The sequence below is a fragment of the Antrostomus carolinensis genome, unplaced genomic scaffold (genome assembly GCF_000700745.2).
Source record: "Antrostomus carolinensis isolate BGI_N321 unplaced genomic scaffold, ASM70074v2 scaffold28668, whole genome shotgun sequence".
Taxonomy (NCBI): Eukaryota; Metazoa; Chordata; class Aves; order Caprimulgiformes; family Caprimulgidae; genus Antrostomus; species Antrostomus carolinensis.
In genome coordinates, this window is record NW_010335696.1 from 15,960 (window position 1) to 40,762 (window position 24,803).

The window sequence follows — 24,803 nt, forward strand, 5'->3', positions numbered from 1 at the left end:
ATCACTGCTCCTGCCTGGAGGATGAGGGGCTGCCGGCTCCGTTCTCACCTGAGCTGGGTCAAACTGGACTGAGGGGGCAGAAGGCCACCAGCCCCAGAGCTCCTGCTGCCTCTTCCTCCCCTCAGCAGCCATTTTCCCTGACCAGGCAGCAGTGACTCAAGCCGCAGCCGGCCCAGGCAGCAGTGACTCAAGCAGCAGGTCTGCCTTTGCCACCACTGCCAGCTTCATGCAGGAAGGACACTGTTGGGGGAGAAGTACAAATACTAGGAGCTTGGGGTTTTGTTTTTTGGGTTTTTTTTGGTTGACTGGCCTCTTCCCCCTGCATGCCCGTGCCCTCCCACTCCCATTCCCTTCAGTCTCTGCTCACAGAGTTACAAGCAAGAATCCCAGTGCAGCTGCAAATCGTGTCCATCAAGGAAGTCTGTGGAAAAGAGGCTGGGAGCTGCAGTGCTCAGGGGAGCCAGAAAAAACCCCCGGGCACCCCCAGCCAGTCCATGCTTTCCAAGTTAGCCTCAGCCAGATCCAGGGCTATGCCCCCAGACGGCTCGTGAGCAAAGTGCAATTCCGAGGTGTCCATAGGTGAAGGCGGGTGGTCCAGGATGGCCGAGCTGCTCAGCATCTCATTGTGGAGGTCGTCAATCAGGGACAGGGGCTCTGGCCCATCGTGGCCTGCTGTCAGCAGCGGGAGGCCAGTGCTGCTCTCCAGGAAGTCCTCCAGTCGGCCCACGGGCACCGGCTGCCCTAAGGACACTGGCACCGCCAGCTCTGAGGAATGGTGGCTGCTGGGCGGTGGGGAGCAGGCTGGGGCCACGGGTGGTTCTTTCCCAGCTGGGGACGACTCATCCTTGAAGTCGGCAGAAATCTCTGTACAGGGAACAACCAGGCAAGCCAGGGTGAGGAAGAGCTTGGCCGAACACCAGAAGGATCCCTCCCACCCACCAGGGCAACTGGAACCCCCCAGACTGAGCCATAGCTGACCACCAAGTAGGATAAGGAAACTCGTCCTGTGCCTGCACTCGGCCTGCTATGAGGAGTTTTCAGCTCACCTGCGGGGAACTCAAGCTCTGTCCAGTATCGCAGAAGAGATGTGCCCAGATCGTATGTAGCAGAGCCACGAAGAAGTTTTTTTCTACTGACATCTCCCTTAGTGCCTTAATGACTACTGCCTGTGCTAAAGGCACTGGCAGGGATGCTGGGGCAAAGACCTGGGCCATGACAGACTCTCTCCTCAGTGCTCTCTAATCCCTGGGCCCAGACCCAAAGACTGTGGGAAAGGCTGGCTTTGTCTCCTTACCTCCACTTTCGATGAGAATGTCAAACAGGTCGTCCATCTGCTGGCTGGAAGAGCCATTCTCCTGGGGAGAGCGAGTGCAGGATTAGCTTCCTATTTACCAGGGGAGCTTCCACCTCCAGCAACACCCTTGGCTGCTGGCTCTCCCCCCTCGCCCCAGGGATGGGGCCATTATCTAGCAAGAATCAGCACACAGAGGCACGGCACCAGAACCCTCTGTAACCCCACGCTGTTACCGGAGAGGAAGGTATAGTCAGCAACTGCTGTACTAACACTCGCCAGCCAGTGAGTGGTTTGGGATCTCTACCTGTGGTTTAGGGTCTGCCCCAAACCCTCCAGAAGGAATCTGGCTAGGAAGGTACAGTTAGAAAGGGACGGTTGTGTCTCCATTCTCTATTACTGGCCCACATGGAAATCTGAGCAGATTTACAATGGCAATTTTTCACCGGCTCTCCAAGGAAAGAAACCAGGGAGAAGAATTGCTCTCACCTGGGCCTTTGGCTGTTGCTTCACAGCCTCTTCATAGCCTGGTGGCTCTTTCATTGGGACCGAGGGAACAGGGAGAGGAGGTGGAGGAGTTCCAAAAAGCGACGTGTGCTGTTGCTGCTCCTGGTCCATCTGGGATGGGGAAGGGACAGCAGGCGAGCTGGGCTGCGATGAGGGCTGTTTGGAACAAACTCCTGTCTCACAGCTGCTTTGAGAGACCATCACCCCCTCTTTTGGTGAGGGCTGCACAGAGGCCTGCACTGCTCTGCTCCCAGCAGCCTGCCTTCTTCCGTGTACTCTGCACACTACTGGCTGCAGGGGAGGAAGACATTTCCTCTCCACCTGACATCTGGAAATTTTTTGCTGATTTTTTCTAACACTAAAACCAGACAACCACACCACAAACTGCCACTGGGCTGCTCCTGGATGGGGAGAGCCTCATCTGTCCAAGTGGGGGATTCCCCTAGCACTTTGGAGAGAGAGGGCACTTCCCCTGCTGTGTTCAGCCTACCTGCGCTGTATATCCAGGACCGATCTGTTACCCACCGCGCTCTGCAGTGCCTGCTCTGGGGACACAATCAAGCTTCACTAGCAGCAAGTTTCACAGACTGATGGTGGGTGGAGAGCACCAGAGCACTCAGCAGCACCAGAGACCTCCAAAGGAAACCCCAAGGGCTGCAGGAAGTGGTGCTTGTGACTCAGCTTTACCAGATGAATCAGCACACAAATGCACATAAGAAAAGTTGAAACATGGATCGGGTCTTTTCATCGACAGCAGTCAGGCGTGATCCATGCTGAAACCTGCTCCTCTGGAGCGGCAATCCCCGGGCAGCAGCTGAATGCCAAGTGCCAACACTTGTATGTGTTGATGCTCTTCCCCACCCTGTTTTCCCTGGAAAACTGTTCAGCTGTTCTGTGACCTGCAGGCCCAGGCCAGCAGAGCTGCTCTGGGGTCCACCCTCTTCCTGAGAGGGGGTAGAAGCTGGCACTGTGGCACAGGCCACTGGGGTGTGCTGGGAGGGTACTGTTTTTGACACATTGGGTGGGCCAGCTTTGCCAGGAGCAGCAATTTTCAGGAAAATTTGTGGAAACCCTATTGGGGAAGAAGGGCTGCAGGTTTGGAGGTGCTGAGAAACACAATGTGGTGTGGGGCAGCTGCCCTGTGGCCACCTGTAGACCTGGCTTCTGACTCTACAGGGAGGCAAAAGGATTAGGAAAGTCACTACAGGAGTCTGAGGGAAAAGCTGCCTCTGTTTGCCTTCTGCATTTCCTTCAAGGTCTCAAAGCAAATGAAGGCACTGACCCTTGGCAAAGTGGATATCCCATCTGACTACAATAGAAATGACTCTTGTCTTCATACCCTTTTCATCATCTGTGATCCTCCAAGCTCTAAAAACTCTTCATAATCTTTCTGTATCTTATCTTAATTACATGTTAGAAAGAGCCCTAAGTCATCCCTGATGTGGGCTAGAAAGGGAGGAGATGCATTGCAGAGCCTCTTTACAGCCATCACCTGGAGAAGGGGTAAAGCCAGAGGTGCTCTTTTTTTCTCGAACCTGCATTGCACTTCACAAAGAGATAGATTAACAGGTGTGTGCTCATGGCATGCGAACGGAAATCACAGCATGTTCATCAGTACCAGAGAGTAAAAGCTCACATCCTTTTGTCCCTCTCCGAGCTCATACGCCACCTTCAGTAGCAGATGTACTGCCCACACCACCCTCTCTCCATGCAGGAGCCACCTTTTCAGTTCAGCAGCACTCCTTTAAGAATAAGGACCAGGGACACCTCTGTGAACCAAGGCTTCCCACTCTGGCCTCTCATCGTTTTTAATCAGTAGACAACACTTGTTTAAAACATCAGCTGGTATTCTGCCAAGATGTGGAACCAAAGGGCAGAAGCTAGTAAACTGTCAGGGTTTAGCCCAGAGCTCTTTGCTGTTAAAGCCTCCACATCACTTCCAAGCGTGCCCATAGGGGACGACCTCATGGACTCTTAGTGCTCCTGAAACTTCATGCCTGACGGGCTCTCCATCGCAGCTACTTCAGCAGCAGGCAGGGGACTGGAGAAGCTAGGCCAGGCACCCCTCTGCTGACACGTTCCAGCTGAAAACCAAACACTGTGCAACTGCAAGCTGTGGCAGAAGCTGCTGTGAGATCTCACTTGCTGTGATGATGGTCTCTGACCAGGATTGTGTGCGTGTGTGTGTGTGTGTGTGTGTGTGTGTCCCCTTCCCACCACTGGCTGCTACAAACCCCAGCAGCAGGCAAAGAAAAACAAGGAAGAAAAGTGAGCAGGCAGCGAGCTACCTTTCTGGCAGATTGCTTTAGTCCTCTGGGCTGCTGCTGCTTCTGCTGCTGCGTGGGCTGCTGCTTCTGCTGCTGCTTGGGCTGCTGAGGGGTGCTTGCAGGTAGCTGACACGGCGGTTGGCTGGAAGTTTTAGCGGGCGATGATTGTACTCTCTGGAAAGAAAAGAGTATCTGTGAGCAGCTATTCCCCAGACACAACATGGAGCAAGGCTTGTGTTTCTTAAACCATTCATGAAGTTTGTTTTTCCCCCCTCTTTATTCTTTAGGAAATTCAGACAATCGTTCTGTTTCACCAAGCAGAGAAAACAGATTGGGGTGTGATCCAAAGTCCTAAAAAAGGAGGTAGCCCCACTCTAAATCCCTGGCCTATCCACAAGATCCTTCAAGGGCTGGAAAACCTGACACAGGACCTGTGCCCTTCTGGAGCAGTGGCTGGAGTTCAGGTTGGATACCCTGAGGTATCCAGGGTGACACCAGACACTGGTATTTAGACAGCTGACTCATATCTCACCTGCTATGCAGCACATGCAGCCTACTCTGTGCCTGCCCCGATGGCAGACGCTGCCACTTGCTCTGCAGAAGGTGCAAGAAACATGTCAGCAGAGAATGAAAATCTTCTCTGATGCCATGGAAGATGCTGGGGTTTGACTTGTGCCATAAAACCTGAGTATATTTATCCCTTCCTGGAAGAAACACTCTGAATATTTCTGTTAAGTGCTGAGCTCATACCAACAGGGGAATAGTAGATCATGTCTGACGAAAGACTGTTAACACTGAAATACCGACACACATTAAAACAAAGAGCAGTCAAAAAGCAAAAATTCTGCTCCCAGGTCCTGATTTCAGCTCTCGGTAGGCAAGGTGGCCTATCACTCCGACTACAATCTCTCTAACAAAGGACAAACAAGTCTCTCTAACAAAGCAAGGTGAAATACACCTCGCTTTTTTAACACCACAGGCATAGCTGTTCTTTCAAAAAGCAGTGAAATGTGGCAGCAAACCCTTGTCTTCCAAGCCTGAGATCCTGCCCAACAGAAGGCAGAACCACATGTTTGGAAGAATGCTGAACAGCCTGTGATGCACACACTCAGTCGGGCAGTGCTGTACACAGCTCCTCACTGTCAAATTCCAGTCCTTTTGCTGAAACAGAGCTTACACTGCTCTGTTTTACAAAGCCAGGAACTACCAGCCATCAGTCATAGCAAGCAACTCGGCCATTTTAGTATTTACTGCATTGAATTTCCACTGCGTTAACTCATCCTATGGTAACCTGAATTCTAGGAGTGGGAAGAGGGAGGGAGGAACCCAACTGCCTGTGGCAGGGATGTGATCTAACCCTTGCCTACCTGCAAGGCTGGGCAGCTACTCCCGGCCTTCCCGTGGGGTGAGAGGCCCTGCCTCTCGGTGCTCTGCTTGGTCACGGTGAGGACGATGTGGGTCCCTGTGGAGTCAGTGATGAGGGTAGGGGGAGGGGTGCTCTTGATGAGGTCACTCAGGGCACTCCCTTGCTGGCCAAGGAAAAGCCGTGGGCTGTGGAACTGGCACGGCGGCTCTGCTTCTGCAGCTGGCACCTCCTGCTTCACCATCACGGCTTTCTTTGGCACTGGGCTTGGATCTGAAGTGTCCATTTGGCTAGTGGTTGGTGCAGGGCTGAATTGGTCTGTTTGGCCACTGGATTGCTTTGCAAACTGGCAACTCAGGAAACCGTTTTCACTCTTGACCTGGGTGCCCAATGCTACTGGGTTGGAGACAAGGGCTGTTCCTTCTCCTGCAGCTGCTGGGGCCGGTAGTGACTGCTGAGAGCGCTTCTCCTGCTCTAGCTGTAGTCTAAGCATCTCAACCAGCTGCTGCTTCTGCTTCAGCATGCGGGTGAGTTCCTCGATCTGCTTGTCCTTCTCCTGCAGCATCTGGTCTTTGTCCCTAGCTTCTGCATCTCTGCTGTTACCAGTGCTGCAGCGCTCTGACCTGGGTGCTGCATTTACGCCGCAGGAGGCAGACTTCGAACTTTCTTCCTTCACCAGGAACTGCACTGGAGACGCCTGCAAGGTGAGCTGGGTCAGGGGTGAAGTCACCATCTCTCCAAAGGTGTCTCCAGTGGCCGAGTTCTCATCCCCTGTGCTCATTTGCGAGCGCTCAGAAGGAGTGGGAGAAACAGGAGGAGTTGAGCCTGTGCTGCCAAACTTCATCACGCCACCACCAGTGACTGTGGCCACAACTACTTCTGCTGGTGCAATGCCAGTTGTGACCAGGGCTGGCCCTGTGCTCAGTCGGGCAGCTGGGAAGGGTACCACCACCTCGGCAGCTTTTGGGAGGACAGCTGCTGTGCTGGGCTTAGGAGTGGGAATTGTTTGGCTGGCTGCACCATTCTGCTCTTGGTAAGCTCTGAGACGCTCAATCAGGTCCGTCTTTGTGCCCGAGACAGGCAAGGCCCTCAACTTCAGCTCTTGCTTCAGCTCTGCTACCTGATGAGGGGGAAAAAGCAGGCAACATTAAGAAAACATACACTCTAACCAGAACACCTATTAACTGCTACCAGAGCCATGGAGCAAAGGACTAAACTGCCCCTCCTGCAGGCCAACAAACCTACACCTCAGATACAGACTGCAAGGCAGCAGTGCCAGCTGCTATCACTAACTCCTGTCAGTCCAGCTCAGCCCTGCTCTGGAGCAGCAGTATCATTCAGCACTGCCCTCTCCGCTGACAATGGCAAAAAAAGGGGCTGTGCAGCTGCACAGGACATTTACCTTCATCTCATCCAGGTTGGCAGGGAGAGGGCCAGGCTTGCCCACTGCAGCGTTACTGTTCTGTCGAATCAGCCCACTGGAAGCAGAGGATACTGAAGATGTGCTGCTGACCGTGGCAGAGAGATTGCGTACAGCAGGGGCACTGGCACCACTCTGCTGCTCTCCTGGAGGCCTGCAGGGAAAGGAAAAACACGGGCATCAAAACCAAGGTGGAGAGGCACTGGAGGCCCTGAATGTCAACAATCAGACACGTTCAGAAACATCTGGATCACTAGTGCTACCCTAGACATTAAAGCTCAACAGTGCTTTAGAGTATATCCATGCCCCTTACCCAACCAACCAACTCACTTCATCTGCTTTTGTCTGATTCATCTGACACCAGCCCTTTTTCCAGCCCGCTGTAACTTAATGAGATTGAGTGTGTTACACCCACCCACCAGCCTCACACCCAGAACACGTCTCTGCTAACAGTATTGGGGAAGCAAGTGCTTCCTAAGACAGAGCTGCCATTTAGGACCCATACTTTGGAGGAGCTGGCAGGATGGTCTGATAGTTGTAGTGCTGCTGCTGCTGCTGGTTGAGGATCTGAAGCTGGAGAAAGAGCTGCTGCTGCTGCAGTATTTTGGCATAGGATGAATCCATGGGAGGAGCTCCCTTGTTCTGCTTTTGGTCCGGGGGAATATACTGATGATATTTAAGCTTCTTGACTTTCGGCTTCAACTCCTTGGCTTTTTTACTGCGCTGAGACTTCTCACTAGCAGACTTGGGCTGGCTTTGCTATTTAGAAGAAAAGGAGGAAGCAAGTAAGAATGGAATCACTGAAATAACATAACACCCCACGTAAACCAGAATGCACACTGGGATTTTTGTTTCAAAATTCTCCAGATTTGACCTCAGGGTCTTTCCATGCTTCTCTAACTCAGGCAACAGTATAGTCATAGCACCCACAGCAGCTTACGCTGCACCGTAACGCAGGTCACCTTTCCCAGCACACCAGATCATTTGCTCATCCAGTGCAGGGTCACTGACTCTAATTATGGATAATGCTGATTGATTGTTTCAGAAGTTTTTTTCATTCAGGACCCATTTTACAGAAGGTAAATACATAATGGAACAGAAAAACCTATTAAACATGTTATAACTAGTGTCAGAGGAAGGCACTAGTGATAATAAGCTTTCCTTCCTTTGCATCTGTTAACACAATACCTCCAACTCCAAACCTTCTTTAGAGTAATCATCTTATCCTCCTTTCGACTACAACAATGAAGAAATCAGCCAAAAAGTACCTTAATGAGTGTTGGTGGGGGCTTGGCAGCAGTAAGAGCTGCTCCATTGGTAAGACTAGGAGGCAGAAGAGGTGGAGGTGGCAGAGGCGGGGGTGGCTGTTCAGGTAGGAAAAGGGTTTCACTGGAGTCTGTGTTAATCTGCAATTGGGATGAACCCTGCAGGGACAGAAAGAGGCATAATGAATACACATATGAGGAGGGAAACAGTTTAAGAGAGTGCAGGAAGTGTCCACTGACAGGGAAGCAGCATAGCTTTCAAGTCATTAATTAGAATCCTTTAACCCAGTCCTTCAGTTGCCCCTGAGAAGCAGCACAACTTCTTAGGGTAGAAAAGGAATCAAAATCCCACACCTCTATCTCCCAGCTTTGCCTGCCAGAATCAGTCACACACCAGCACAGGCCATACCACCAGGTAATGACTGCCCCCCTTCCCCACATGGCACCACTACAAGTGCTTCTAAATAATCAGAGGACTTCACCAACACCACACACAGCTAAGACCCCTTGTGAAATCCTACAGACTATACCTTTTAAGAATCCCTTGGTCTCACTTTTTAGGATCCTCTGCCACAAATCAGCAGTAGCTGTGAAGCTCCAGGGCACTGCAGGAGGCCACCGCATTCTCACCTGAGCTAGTGATGTGCCAGTGGTGGTAGGGAGAGGCTCACAAATCCGGGAGTCCATCGGCGATGGGACAGACCCCTGGGACTCATGGCTGGCTGGCTGTTCTGGGGAGAGGGCATCACTGCTGTCCTCATCAAAGGAGGAATTGTCTGCAACCTTTGGGTAGTTCACCTGTCCAACTAGAAACACAAACATCAACTGTGGTCTTTAAAGTGGAATAAGATATTATTTCACTTGACACTAGACATTTCACAAAGATATGAAGGCACGGAGAGAGTTGCATCTGAATTGTGCTTAAAGCACCAACCAAAAAAGAGAGAACAGTGCCCAAACTGGATCAGTTTTAAGCGCTGACATTCATCTCTGCTATCGGGAGAATGAAATGATGCAGACGAGGGTGAACCACTTCCCTTGCTTCTTAGGCAGACATGATCAGCAAGTGTAACGAGGTACTTAACTCTGCTCAAACTCACATCTGTGTCATGGCTTATTTGATTATCATTTGGCACCCAAAAAGAAGAAGGTTAGACACTGTAAGGTTGAGTCCTGGTTTCTTTGGTGTTCATCCTATCTGGTGGAAGGTAGAATCCCTCTTCAGGACAGAATCCCAAATTGTCCTCTAGTTTTATAAGGAACAAGGGCTATGGATTAAGTGGTGGCCCTGACTGCTATGAGCATTTCTGTCTATCTACATGTCCAGTAGATAAATTCACTTGAGTGTACATTTGTAATGCACTAATGTTTTTTGGATTACATTATCTCAAATTAATCCTGATAAGCAGGAAAATACTATCATTTGCGTCTAACATAAAAGCAACAGAAATCCAGAGAGATGTCAGAGTCAGAAAGAAGCCACATCTCTAATGCTCCAGTTCACAAGTTCACTTTTTCTCTTCCTCAATCAATTCTTGTGCAACAGTGAAGGCAGGCTCTCCCACAACACTGTCCTTTTCCTTTTCCATGAAAAGTATTCTGTCTTGCTCGCAGTTGTGTCCCATTCATCTTTAAAGTAGCTGTGCGTGTTTGAGGGGATGAACAACCACAGACACACACAGACTGGGAGGACGGGAAAGAACACTGCTGAGGCAGTGGGAAGGCTATTCCTCAGCATTCCTTTCAGCCCTTGGAATGGCACTGGCATGATTTACATCTGTTCTGGTTTATTTTTAAAGAGGTTGAATCCTCTGAAGTTTTTAAGTTCACAGACAGCTTTTGTTTCATCACACCTGTTTATATTCTGTCTCCTCCCTGATCTGAGTAAGTCAGTGGATTCTCCCTGACCAAGGGATTTTTAATGAGAGAATCTAGAGAATGCAATCTTCAACATTTCAAGACTTTAGGGTATGCAATTGCTTTCACATTATTCTGAGATGTCCATACTCCCTGTAATTTAATGTAGCGCTACCTGGACCAGAGGGAGTTCTGCTTTTCAGAATCCTTGGGGCTGAAAGGCTGTGATTCTGAGACAGGAAAATAAGACCAACCATGGCATTGCACTCCCTTAAGACAGGCAGGTGAACTGACAGGAAATCACAGTCACCTATGGGAAATGTCCTCGACACAGATCCTCCTCTGGCCTTACCTATAATGGCTTCCTTCAGGCTTGATTCCACAGGCAAGATGTTCTTCTCCACCAGCTCCATGGGACCTGGCCTCTGTGCTATCTTCTCATTGAGGTCATCTGCCAGCCTGGCTCTCTTGAGCTTCAGCTGCTTAGCCTGCAAGGAGGGTTCAGCTGAGGTCTCTGTTCAGGGGAAAGTAAATAAAATGGCATCAGTCCAGCATGGGTCAACCTATGCACTTCAGCAGCATTTTACGGCTATTCAGAAAAGTAACTGTAGATAACAGTAGATACTATACAGAAAAATAATTGCAGATAACAATAGATAACTATGCACTATAGAGACATTACAAATATTATGTATTTTTACGCTATAAAGATAACTTGTGGCTCTGCAATAGGACAAATTCACTGTTCTCCAGCTGATGTCACCCATTTCTCATTCATCTTTTCCCTTTCATTTGTATCCAAAGATGTGGTATTAAGCAGCAGCATAGCACTCCCTCTCTGAAACGGAGGTGTTTACTATTCAGATCAAATCTGCCTCACTCCCTCTTGGATATCTTACAGTGTCTTCCCTTAGTACAAGAGCAATCCACAGTCATTCCACTTCATTGTTGCTCAGCTACACAAAACTGCACAACGGAGTTCACATAATGGATTCTTCTGAGAATCTCCACACCATCAGAGTTTAATCCCTCCCAAGAAATCACGCAACAGGCATGATCTTCTGCCCACTCCCAAATGAAAGAAAGACTTGGGCATCAAAGGCAAAATATAAAGCCTTTAAATAAGTAATTACAATAAAGTTTATTGTTGATGTTTTCCTGTTTAGCATGTGCCATACCTTCCAGAATGTGCATCCTAACCAGCTCTGATCTCTCTGGCCGGGACCGGATTTTCCGTTTCAGATAGTCCTCTGTCTGCAGCGAAAATAAACAAGCAAGAACCAATTTCAGTTGATCAGACACAGGAGTGAGGCAATGTTGGACAGCACAAACAAGAGAAACAACCATCTTTAGTTGTTACTGAGACCTAATAAACACAGAACAGAGAAGGGGCATATCTTCTGTCCCAGAGCACCCAGAGAATGAGCTTATTCTAAAGATGACCTTCTACTGTACATGGCCTCAGTTTAAGAGTGCACTGCTGCCCCGCAGAACAGAAACTGGAAAGGACTTCCTCAAGAGCTGAAGCCCTCTTTTACCCTTTTAAGCAACACCACTAACTTGTGTCAGGGTGAAATTCAAGACATTTCTTTTTACATTAAAGATAGATGCACTAGTTCCATTCTTCACAGCAAATACTTTCATATACTGCTGCATTCAGGGCTGACTTGTGGTTTGGGCATACTCTTTTATTTGTTTAAAGATACATTACTTGTTAAGCTGAAGACCCCATGCACTCCCTTGGCAGGCAGTATCTAAATGCTATGACAAGACCCATTTAATTTCCAGAACTGCTTTTAGCTCTGTCTTTGGAGAATGCACTACCGAGCAATGTACCAAGATGACCTTGTCTGGGCTGAGCACGTTACCCTTTACACAGCCAGACAGGAATCTGGGAGCAGTGGGTAACAGACTGGTAAGTACTGGTCATCAGAACGGGCCTTCAGAGAACAGAAATATTAAAAGTCAATTAGAAAACTGCATCATACTTGCTCAATTGCCCACACCAAAATATTAACTTAATAAGAAGGTTATAGGAAAAAAGAGGAGGAAGAAGCAAAAGCTTTTGGAACACTGGTCTTAACAAAAAGTCCACTGTTCCAATCCTTCCAGAGAGTTTAAAGTGCTAACACTCCCTTGCAGGTTTTAATCACAGCTGTTATTTTTTTACTTATGTTGCGTTCACTTTTAAAACAAAACTTAGCCCAGCAGTCATAACAGGTTTTATTCCCCTGTAGGCTAATCAGAAAAAAAACCAAACTATCCCCAGGGGCCTTTTGAGGAACAGAAATCATCAAGAAACCCCCTAGTTAGCAAAGGTGCTGCATGAAGTGTGACGCCTGGCTTCCTTTTTCTATAGAGCCAGAAGTCCGTGTGATTTCAGTGTTACAAGATTTTTAGGGGATCCTCTCTACCAAATTTTCAATTTCTAATGTCCTAGATAAAAAAGTACACGTGCAGGTAACAGAGAAACCATACACTTTCCTTAAAGGTGGAACTGAGCTCCACATGATAGGAGCATTTAAGGGCAAAACATACACCATAAAAATAAAACTATAAAGTATAAGGACAGTGGGGAAGAAGAATATCAGTGACTTCCAGAAAGAAGACTCCAGGAGAAATCCAGGCACTTTCTTCAATGGTTTTTAGGCACAACTAGTTCACTGTGTGTTAACCACCACCACATACCAGCTAAAGAACACCCCATTCAATACATCTCTGACTGCATAGCGCTGTATTACATCCAAAATACGAATTTCCTTCTGCATCTCATTAACAGCTACAGCATACCCAAAACATAAGACATACTACTCTTGACTTCCCCAAAACATTTATTAGCATATTGCATCTTACCCTGGCCCGCTCCAAACTCCTTCTTTGTTCATGAAATGCAGCTGGACTTTTCAGAGCTGTTGAGAGAAAAACATTTAGAGAATGAATTAGAATGATGGAAGTTCTCTCACTGCTCGTCCCTTCATAAGATGGCAAATACACCACAGCAACTGCCTCCTGCATCTTTCAACACACCAGACCACATCTCCAGCTGGTATAAAGCGATGTGAATTGACATACTCCATTTGACAGCATAGCAGCTACAGGAGCTGACCTGGACTTTTTGTGGGTTACTGAAGAAAGTAATATGGGCTACACTTCTAGTTGAACTAACCACTGTTCACAAAGTTGGGTCCAAGAACATGAGTCAAAACCAGCCCCGTAACAAATGCCTTTTACAAACTTCAACGTGGAGTAAAATATCTGGGACCCTTAAGTAAGGGAATGGCACTAAAACATTGAAGAGATACATGAAATGGCTGGGAGGGTGGGGGAGGATCCTAATGAACTGTAAATCCTCTTTACTACCTTTTAATGTCAAAGGAAGCTGCGAGTCTTTCCTTAATCTGCACCTGTGTTTTGTGTACATGCAAGGGCTGGTTACAAATTCTGCAGGTCCACAGGACATATATATTACTCCATGTAAGAGAAACTATAGTGAAAACAGGAACACTTGAACAGGAAAGTACATCTGTGTGTTGACAGAAAACCAAGACTTGAGGAATTAACAGCAGCTCTCCATATAACAGAACCCCTTGCCCAGTATAAAACCAGAGACAAAATGGATCATATTCTAAGAAACTGATCCTCTGCTGTCCAGGACCGTACTAACCCTGGAGGAATCTCTCACTCAGCCTGGCTCCTCTGGAGCACCCAAAGCTCATGTCCCACAGTAAAACTGCAGAAAGAGGGTGACATTAGTTCTAACTCAGCAACGGTAAGTGTCACTAGCTCCTCACATTTTTTCCAAATCTGCAAGTATCTTGTTTATTAAAACAATCACATTGTGACTTGCATTCAGAACTAGCTGAAGGGAACGTAATAATTTCCCTTCATATTTCTGAAATACTTACATTTAAAACTGCCTGGTGAAGTCCCTAAATTTCCATCAAGCTAAATAGCAAAGTTAAAAAACTTCAGCTTTAAAGATAAGCTACAAGTCTTTTGAAGACAGAAATCTAAACTTGTACAGTTAATAACTCCTAAGTATTGCATCTAGGTCCTATGAAATATAGCCCATTCCTGTTATTTTTCACTTAAGATCAATGATTAAGTATTTCTCAAATGTAACTTCATAATGAAATCTCAAAAGGCTATTAAAAAATAAAAGCCCTTGCGTAAATGCAATGTAGGAAACTACTTCTTATGCATGTGTAGACTTCTAAAATTCTTTCCTACAGAATAAAATGGAGTAGCCAGAAAGTGTTAAGACATGACACACGTTCTGCAAAATATAGACAAAATCCCTCTAGGTTCACATCAATGGAGTAAAAAGTAGAATTTACTCCATATGCCAGGAATTCTGAACACACCAGGGCATCATAGATGAGATTCAGACTACAGAAGTGAATGAAGAATAATTTGTAGAAAAAATTAACAACAATAACCATAGAGAGTGAGTATACACACCCCTACAAGGATGGGGCAAATAGTTCCCGTTCAGATTACTTTCGTACAATCTCGTTATAGAGAGAAATCACCAGAGAAAGTTACGGAAGCTGTGAAATGGCAGTATGCTGATTGCACTTTGGGATAAACCAAAGTAAGGGTAGAGATACAGTTCTGCAATAACTGCAAAGATAATACAAAAAACTTCACTGGCTGATGAAGCTGAGACATCAACTCCTGGGCAGTCTGACCATCCTACTTCAATGAAGAGCAAGCAACAAATAATATTGGGAAATATTCTTTTTAAGCCACATGAACTGCTTGTGAATATGCACGTGCTTGAACTTAAGCACACATTTCTTTCATTGTATACATATCACAGAAAAGTGAAATAAAAGTTTGGGGGCACTTGGGCAAAGATGCCATGTAATATATAAATTGGTATAAAAAGTCTACCCTGGAGACAAGCAAAGCAGGCCTCATCTTGAGTCTTCAAAAGCTCTCTACCACTGGAATGTGCAGGCATGGCAGTAATTCTTTACTCTCCCCTTCCTGCCTACCTCTGCTGTCAGTAAGAGGCAGCACATGAACTTTAAGTGACATTTTCCTGACCATAGCAAATGGCCAGGAAAGTCAACTGCGGGAGTTCAGCTGATTTCACAGGTAGTTCAAGAAAACTTTTGCATACAGAATAACAAAGAATTCTCAAGAAAAAAAAAAAAAAAAGAAAAACCCTCCCCCAAATCACATACACATTAAACAGCAAGTAATGCAAAACTGCCACAGGAAGAATCTTGTAAAGAACAATTTCAGTCTCTCATGACTAGTTCTCTGGAAACAAGCACTGGGTTGTAGCTCTCTGGGCTGGCAACACGACAGAGGACTTCATATTCGACCTCTGAAAATGTCAAGAGGGCAGCAATCCTTCACTGCTTCCCTCAGCAATCTAGGATGGGGCTGACATGTCAGGAGAGGGCATCTATTGTAAAGTCATAGTGTGTTTGAAGTTAACTAAGCTGTGCACATTTTTCTGGCTTTGAAATCACCACATAGCCCAGAGCTGTGAAGCAAGTCTGTTAACTTCACTATACCAAATGGAGCAAAAAGAAAAATCCTATGAAGAACTCTGAAGCAGTAAGGCTCTGGGTCAGCTCTGTGGGAAACCCACAACACAGACAAGCCCCTCTTCCACTTCCCACCACTGCCCTTGCTGGCCACACGGCACTGATCCCTGTGAAACTATTCCTGCCTTGCTCACCCAGCTGCTGCTTTATCCATTCTGCTCAAAAGGACCCATCTTGACAAAGCTCTACTATTCTCAGCCACATCAGCTACTCTGGCTCATTCTGATGGTGGACTCAAATGAGCAGCTTGGCTGGCAGAGCAGAAGCAGTGGTAACCAGGTAGGCATGGGCCAGCACTTCTGTCACTGACATAGGATTCATGTCCACAGCCTTGGTACTTAAAGCAGCACATATAAACACAGAAAGTAAGGATGAAGAGTCTCCAATCACCTAACCCTTTCTGACTGCTCAAGCTGGACAAAATATACTAAACTACTGCTTATAGTAAGTAGTTTGTCTAACTTGTTCTTGAAGACCACTCATGAAAAAAATGTAATATTATTGCAGAGAAATTATCCCGGTGCACAGACGTCCTTACTATTTAAAAATCTTTCACAATGTCTAACTTACATTTCCCTTCCTACAATGTATACTCATTATTCCTTGCCTTACCTGCAATCATTACAGAGAACAATTTACTATCTTCCTCTTTGCATCTGTCCCTATATATTTGAAAACTTTGGCTTTTCTACAGTCTTCTGCTATACAAAATGACCAAAGCCAGTTGTTTCAACCTTCTCTTGCAGATAACATTTCCCAGACCTTTGCTTGTTTGCTCTCTTTTGGACTCCTTCCATTTGATCTGCATTTTTCTTAAAGTATATTGTCCAAAATTGGGTATAAATTCCAGCCTAGGCTTTATCAGCTTTTATAGAGCTAAATGATTATTAAATAACACTTCTCAGTTTTATGTCCTAGCCATTTTCCCTTTTTCATGGACATAAAATGCATAACATTCACTTGTGTTTTGCTCACAAACCACGAAAGGTCTCCAAACCTCTTCTGCAGAACTGCTATCCAGCCAGCCATTCTCCATCCTCAATTTACGCCACTGACTAAATGTACCAAAATATAGAACCTCAACATTTTTCTTTGGTTTTGTCCTCTATTTCTGAGCTTCTCCAAATACTGTGAGTCTCAGTCCTGTCCTCCTCCCAGCCTCCTAACCTGCAAGCTTAGAAATATGCACACTAGTCCCTTGTTTACATCAAATTACTGAAAATACCCAATAGTATCAGACATGGACCTGCTCAATACATCCTCCCAGTCTGACACCAGGCCTTTATTGAAACACTGCTCTCTCACCAGTTGCACGTGCAGCTTTTGAGTTGTCCCAGCTTGCTTACAAAACTGTCAGGTAAGTCTGCCTCAAGCACCTTAACTAAACTCAAGAACTGCAAAAAGACATTTAACTTCCTGACTTCCTGGGGAGGGAAGCAGTTCAACAAATGTTTAGCCTGGTGGTAAGTCCAGCTGAAGTAATGACCTCTTCTTCTCCCTCCCCCGTGTCCCACTCATTTCTGCCTCAAACAGGGCGGTTTGAATCCTTGATCTATCTAACTGCATGGCCAGCTTTGCTAGCAAAACTTTGGGTGAGCCCCTGATGAGAACAGAGTGCTGCCAGAGGGAAAAAAAACCACAAACTTGCCAAACTACAACAGTAGTATTAGCTGTTGAGAGTTTTTGTTTTCTACTGTATGCAGAAAAGAAATCCTTGATACTGGGATATTTGAGAATGCAGAAGTAACTTCTGCAATGCCCAATTTCAGTTAGGCACACCTTTTGCCTGCCTTTCTGATTGTGTTTCTACACAACATGAACATGGTATTTTCATCCTCAGTAAACTGTGGTTGTACTTTCTGCCCTCGTTCTTGTACCTAGGCCTGGGACAAAGCATGTTATGCTGACAAAACCATTTGTGGACTCTGATCACAGTTGTTTTGAAAGAGTTATTTTAACCTGGACTGTTTTATAGCACAGCTCCACAAATAATAGTGTCAGCAAAACTGAGCAAAAACTGCCCTGCTAAACAAAGTTAGAAATGAGAGGCTGGGTTTAAAGCCAGCACTGCAGAAGGAGCCCCCCACACTGCTGACCCACAGCCTCCACATCTGCAGGCTGCACCATCCACCCTAGGAAAACAGCCTGATGTTACACATGGCCAAACAAGCACTAAAACTGGTTTAGTGAAAGAACAGAGGGGACAACAGCATCACCAAGAGGGCTGGGGACAGCACAGTCCAGCAGGTGCCCCTCATTGAGTTGGAAACACTTTTGTCCCACTCAGACAACTACCTGTCAATTTGCAACATCTACTGCTAGAAGGATGAGCTTGATACCCCTCACCTTTAGATGACTGACAGCAGGACATGATTTTCCTACCACAGACAGGTTGGCTAGCAAGGACCTAATGAAACTCCTACCACATACATCCTATTTTTTTTAGTCTTTCTACTACTTACTCTGGAGCATTTTGATGCTTCATGACTAGAATTCCTGAAGCATTAGTTTCTTTGTGGTCACTTCCTTAACTACCATGAGAAATCTCCCTGGATATCAATGATGCAACAATTTTGTGCTCCACCCTGCTTCTAAAAATGTTTGCAGCTAGACGTTGCAATTACTCTCCTTGCATCAGACCCCTCAGAGTTAAGCAGAAGTACAGAGCACCTTCTATGTTGATGCACATCTTTCCATACAAAGCATGGAGAGGGAAGTTGCTAATCTTCACTTCAAAGAAACGTACTAAATTCCTATGAAACGGGGTCCAAAACTGCAATGCATGAATTCAGTGTTCCCTCAGTCCAAGACACACTTTGAAGATGGCAATGCATGAGTTAAGGGAGATACTGCTGCAAAGCATCAAACTGGTACTGCTATAAACAGACAGAATCAAGGCCCAGGAATCAAACCAAATCTCCAATATAACAGCTAAGACAAAAAGTCGGGAAAAATGCTTCAAACATTTTATGTTCAGAGTTTACCCTGCAGCATACAAAAACGAATTCTAGGCTTGCAATGCTTTCAAAGATAAGTCATATGCAGATCTTCAAGTTCCTGTTACCTAGTGCAAGAAATAGTTGAATCAGAACCAAATTCAGTCACTCTAAGAACGAAACGTAGCAGGGGAAGGGGACTGACCCAACTGCTGAGAAAAAAAGGTCAAAATATTTGTAGACTCTGCATTTGCTTATGCAGCCAACAGAAGACACCAAGGTTTGCAAGGAACAAATAAAGGGAAGGAAGAAAGGCACAAGGGTCTCCACAGGCCCTCACAGCTCAAGTGTCTTGGGAGGGGGGAAGGCTGCAAAACCATCTGCAATTGGTAAGATCACTACTAGAGGCTATCAGATGTGCAGGCTGACAGAGGAGAGACAGCACATGAGCCTTCCTTGGCCACAGTATCTAGCTGATCACAGACACCAGTGATACTTGAATTGTGAATCAGTTGGTCAAACAACAGGCAATGTTTGTAGAAAAACTACTGATACAAGTATTCTGCTCTTTAGTTAGATCAGTTTCTGAGGGAAAAGTAAAAATCTTCTTTTGCTATGACAAAGAGAAGCTCGTGTCATGTCCAAACCAATCTCAGACATACTGACTTAATTCAGAACGGCAGAAGGCCTTCTGCTGCAGCTATTCACCTCTGCTCTCAACCAAATTCTAGTTTCTCTCTCTTGTTTACTATGCTTTCGTAAAAAGATGAGATAAAAGTGCTGCACATAGGCTCAATGACTTCCTGTCAGTTCAGGGTGGGGCTCCCACTCCATAGCATTTGGTTAAGAGACGCAAAACTTGAACTACAGCTCAGGGCAGATGACACTTTATTCCCCCCTTCATCTTCACCCCACTTCCAAAAAGCATTTCTCACAGCATGTAAGAAAAAAAGTATTCACAAACTGGGTCACATGCACAGAAGGAGCCATCATCTTGCTAGTGGGGCAGTATCAAGGAGCAGCATGCTGTAGAAATATGAAAAGGGGGTGAGGAATACACAGGTGATAGAAAAGAGGTCTCCATCAGCACCATTTCTCCTTATGCAGCTCCAGGGAGTTTCACATCTGGTACACAGACCTGATCTTGTGTACCAGAGAATTCTTGTACTTGAGAATTCTTGTTGATTTCACACCCCTGGCATTGGTAAGAGCCCTTGCATTAAGGCTAAGATCTGAGTATCAAGTTAAGGATAAGAAAAGAAGACACAACTAGTAAACTGTGACTATTCAAATCCCAAAATATATAAACTCAAAAAATTCAAAATTAAGATTAAATTAATTCAAAATTAAGATTAAATAAAACAATCCAAATATTTTATGAAGGTGAGAAACGCATCTCTGGCACCCAAACAAATACAGCTTTGCCCTTCAGTGACACTCTTCAAGCACAATGTCATTGTTATTGAAGAATTACAAGTGTCTCTAGACTCAAACTGAAGAAAGGCTGGAGAAAAGTTCTTCTGCACATTGTTACTGTTGCCAGCACTGCCAAAGCATGGCATTACCATTCCAGTGCTAGGACTTTACAGAGTCTTCCCTGTTACTGAGCTATTCCAATCAATAGACGTACGGCACCGAAGACAGCAGCCAAATAAAGGCCCTGTCAGCCAGATTGCTTGGTGAGGCTTAGGCTGTTGTGGCAGCCAGAGCTGAAGAAGTAAGTCCTACCTCCCTGACACCCCACCTCATAGAGCCACCCCTTCTCCTGCATCAACACTCATCAACCTGCGCAGCATACCGTCTTACGGAACTGTTGCTCCCCAAAAAAGCCACTTTCCAGCTCCTGGAACTGGGCTTGCCCTGGTCGCACAAGCATCCATACAGGTGGGACTGTGGTACCCTGCCTCGGCTCAGATCACCACAGAGCTGCACATCAGCTGAGCTGCTTGCAATGCCTGAACCAAGCACCTCTCCAGAGCCCACGTCGACAACTCAGCAAAACTGTCAGTAACTTTATTACAGCGATATCTCCTTTACCATACAGCTGAAGTGTAAGATTTTCATTAGTTTTAACTGTGTGAAGCGCCTGAAGTGTAGGTTTGTCACAGCAAATAGGTGAAATTACTGACAGAAAGGGCTAAGATTTTTCAAGGCCCAACAGTGAGTTATTTTAAATGCTAACAGATATTTCTCAGAAAGTTCACACTCTTCAGGAGAAAAAAGAAATTGTCAGCCACAGTAACAGTTATCAGATCTCTGGGTGACTACGGCTACAGCTTTGTGTCAAAGAACATTTACACCAAATACAGATGGTATAACTCACTCTGTCCATCCCCATTAAATCTTGGCATCCAAAAGACATTACCTAAATCCTGAACTGAAAATAGAAAAGATAAAAGAAAGCTTCATTACAATCAGGATTATACCACCTCCAAACTGAAGAAGAAAAGGGAGATGAGGAACTTCTAGTGAGAACCCTTTCATCCATGCATTCCTAGATCAGACTTCATGCCCACTTCTTGGGTGGATAATCGCCCTTTGCAAACTCTTCTGACAACTTTACAGACTGCCCAGACTACGGGAGACATGGGGCCATGAGAAGAAAAAGGAGAGACCATTCCCAGCCAACGAGTAAGTATGAACCCAAAGCAACTGTGGGAACAAGAAGGGGAAAAAGCTGTATTACACGTCAGATTTTACTCCCCTGAATTGCAACTGGCAGAGTTAAATCTTTTACCATTGCAGGGATCGAGCACTAAAGAGAGCCCATCAAGCCCCTGAGAATGGCCTCTTCTTTCAACAACTTCAAAAAGGGCAAACAGCACATTTCTATTACTAACAAAACAAACTTTCCTACTCCAATCATGTCTCATTAATCACAGATGATATAAACACATGGAAAACAAACACAGACAGCTATCTCAAAATATAAACAAACCAGGTGCAGTTATTAGGCCTCTGACAGTGAGGCTCTCAGCTTAAATGCATAGACTCCTTCTTCACACAAAGCCTCAAGGCTTTGAAATTGTGCTTCAAGAGAAGAGATCAAAGTCAAAGAACCAGCAAATAATTCCTGGGAGACAAGTAACAGGTAGATGATCAAATTAAAATAAAAGCAGTTACAGATTTCTGTGCTACAGAACAGAAATACAGCTGCAAGTGCCCTCTACAGCTTTGGTTTGTTTTATGATACCTGCTTAGTGTTCCAGCCTCACTCACGGAGCATAACATCGAGTATATCAAAAGTCTCGCTGCAGCCTCTATTTTTGAGGTTCCATTCTGTACACAATTAACCAAGAAATAGCAAGGTTTCAGAGGTTAAATGGAGTATTTAAAACAAGTTGTTATTATTTTTAGATCTTAAAGACTTGACAGGTTTAGACATTTTATTAAACAAGTCTGGGAGTAATTATATTTACAGTCCATACATTTGTTTTTAACTCCTTATCCTAAACGACAATACAGTTTCAGCTTGTTTCGTGGAAAAAAAGGTATGAAAATGAAGTAGTCACCAATGGGCAGAATAGCAGACAACAGATGGCAGGGAAGTAAAAATTTGTATTTTTGTTTTGTTAATATAAATATATTCCAAAAACTACAGGGAATGTCACTACATATATACAAAGTAGCAAGAGAATGAAGGGAACATGTTATGCAGCAGAGACAGGTAAAGCAGAACGAGCTCTTTTGGGGTTCATCTGCAGTTCAAATATAACACACAACAATCTCTAAATGTCAACTGCATAGCCACACTGCAACACTTCTGAACCAGTAAAACTCCACATCTTCTATCCTAGCCTTTATGTAGAAGATAAAACATTGTTGAGACCTTAAGAATTGCACCTGAAGTCATCAGCATGACGGCAGAACGATGCCTGAACATGAAAAATATTGCACATGTAGATAACTGTATGTTCCAATAGCTTACTTTCTCTCCTTTCTTTGACATACATTGAAAGATGCCCCTATTCCACCATTAACAGTTAAACAATTAAAAAGCTATTTGTCTTCTTTTGTGTCTGACATTTAATATGTTCTGCTGTACCTATTGTTTGTGACAGAAACCAGAAGTTGACTATATCCTCAAAGGACAGGTCTCCTTCAACTATCACTGCATATACTGTATTGACAAGTTTCAGGTTTAAAACTGGCAGCTTAGTAAGAATATATGAACAAGAATAAAATATTAAAGAACTATGCAATAAAGTTGGAAATGCATAATTTTCATCAATCAAATTACTTTTTTAAAATTGAGAAGTGGATAGACTATCACGTAAAGGCTAAAGCAGCAACATCATTTTTTAGCAACTCTACACAAACACAAGTGTGGATGTACGGTCAAATTTGGGTTTTAAGGTGTTAAAGTCCAGAGTCATGGTTTAACTTTAGAAACTCACAGGTGGCAAGCACTTAACTTCCTGAAATTAATACCTCAAAGATCCTTGTTTTCTTGTGATGGTAGCTGTGCTGGATGCAGAAGACCAGTTACAAGCTCTGTCTAGATGATGATCAACAATGATATACCAAAGCACAACCTGTGTTCTGTATCCTGAAATCACCAAATGTCTCCAGTAAATGGCAATTCCTTTAGAATAAATTCTAAGTGATGTCTTAAGCCTCCCCAAAAAGCAAATACTGTATTTTAATTTTATAACAAATATTAAATTTTTCCCATTAACCTTATGGCTACAAAAAGAAATGCAGCTACTGATATGAGAGGCCTAATGAGATTATAGTCATTAGACCGCCTGCTGTCTTACAATCATTCCTAATCGTGTGACATGCTGCAATTGAACTATGGCACACCCCCCTCATGTAGTCCAGAGATAAAATACACTCTCTTCAGGAGATTCTGAAACTCAGGAGCACAAGATTCACAAATCTTGTATTCCAAAATATGCTCAAGCAACTAAGAGGCTGCATATGTCCGAGCAGAAAACTGTTAGAGTGTTGGTAACACAGACCTGTAGTATGGAAACATCTCAGTGCCCATGAAAACAGTCACATTAGAAAAACAGCACAAACTCCATCCTGTTTGGATTCTACATACATTCATGCATTCTGCATATATCATATCCTGGAACACAAACAGTCAGAGTAGTTGGATGTGGGCACAAAAACTGGAAAACAGACGATACACTGAAGTGAAAAAGAAGCTCCTGGAAATTCTCTGCCCGTACTGCAGCCACCCTCCTCCTAGTTTTCAGTCGAGACGCTGCCTATGTCATCTTTCAGATATTCACAAAGCAGTGCTATAGAGCAACACAAGGCACATTCCCAGAAATTATCTTCTACTTCTGTTTTGCCCGCTTAGGTGAATCTGACGGTCACAACAACTTTCCCGCAGGATTCTGCCATGACAACCTTGCATGCTTGCCTACATTTTGTATTTGCAACCAGAAGCCAAAGATCTCGATGGATAAAACAATGGGCATGTGAAGCTTTAAACCTTGCAAAACAGAAAAAGCACAACATATTCTGTAAAGCAGAGTACTGCTATTTTTGCCAATGCCTTTCCCTTAAAAAATTTGCTGGTTTAGTTGAATATACTTCATGTCTTTCTACTCAGATGCACATTAGCTACTGTTTTAAACATTCTTTTCAAGGGTAGAAAACTGTGTGTTTAATACTCCCCCCAAAAACCTTACAATAGCTGTAACCTTCAAATTCAACACTGTAAAAACTGACAGCATCTGACTGTTCTACAGCACGACAGAGTTCAAAGAGTTGAGCACAGAGAGCAGTTTTTGTTTAGCTTGCATTTTATGAGGACAAGAAGATGAGAATCTCTTCTGCGTAGCTACAAAAAAATGCAGATAGCAAAAAAGCTTTTCTATTTGCACTATCAGAAAATAGAACAAAACCTGAATAAATATGAAAACTCGGCTCTCCTTGTTCCTAGATACAGTCCTTCTAGCTCAAATCACAGGTATGTCAGATCCAGGTGAAGACTTGCTTCCCACATCTTTTCTATGAGCAATCAAGAATTTTAATCTTCAAATAATGAACCCTGCTACCAGTAAAAGGTTACACCAAGTGATAACAGAAAAGCAAGAGGAATTAATGAAGCATGAAACCTAGTTATTTTTAATCCTCTGACACTGCTTATAAAAGCTTTATTTCTTATTACAATATGCTAATCTTTTAGTGAAGCATAGCCCTACTGTAGGTGGCTGGTGGGTTGGAAAGGTTATTCAAGCGAGATTAAGTGTACTTGGTAAAAAAATGTTGAAACATTTGCCTTTCCTCTCTACCACATAAACAAAATTCCACATGGGGACAAAGTAAGCAACTCCCAGCTCTGTTCTGAACAAGCAAAGCAGGAGTGGTGTG

The 24,803-nt window shown here is 44.8% G+C and overlaps 1 protein-coding gene across 1 annotated transcript in view; it reads right to left on the reverse strand.

Moving 5' to 3' along the window:
• Window positions 1-277: 277 nt before the first annotated feature.
• MRTFA (myocardin related transcription factor A) overlaps window positions 278-24,803 on the reverse strand; it is a 28,420-nt gene continuing 3,894 nt past the window's right edge. The window contains exons 2-12 of the mRNA XM_029086653.1: window positions 12,824-12,879; window positions 11,149-11,224; window positions 10,323-10,484; window positions 8,744-8,919; window positions 8,117-8,272; window positions 7,354-7,607; window positions 6,831-7,002; window positions 5,433-6,548; window positions 1,781-1,954; window positions 1,295-1,355; window positions 278-864 (exon numbers count right to left, since the gene is read on the reverse strand). Of these exons, the coding sequence (XP_028942486.1) occupies window positions 452-864; window positions 1,295-1,355; window positions 1,781-1,954; window positions 5,433-6,548; window positions 6,831-7,002; window positions 7,354-7,607; window positions 8,117-8,272; window positions 8,744-8,919; window positions 10,323-10,484; window positions 11,149-11,224; window positions 12,824-12,879 (2,816 nt within the window). The 3' untranslated portion in view covers window positions 278-451. The remainder of the gene's footprint in view (window positions 865-1,294; window positions 1,356-1,780; window positions 1,955-5,432; window positions 6,549-6,830; window positions 7,003-7,353; window positions 7,608-8,116; window positions 8,273-8,743; window positions 8,920-10,322; window positions 10,485-11,148; window positions 11,225-12,823; window positions 12,880-24,803) is intronic.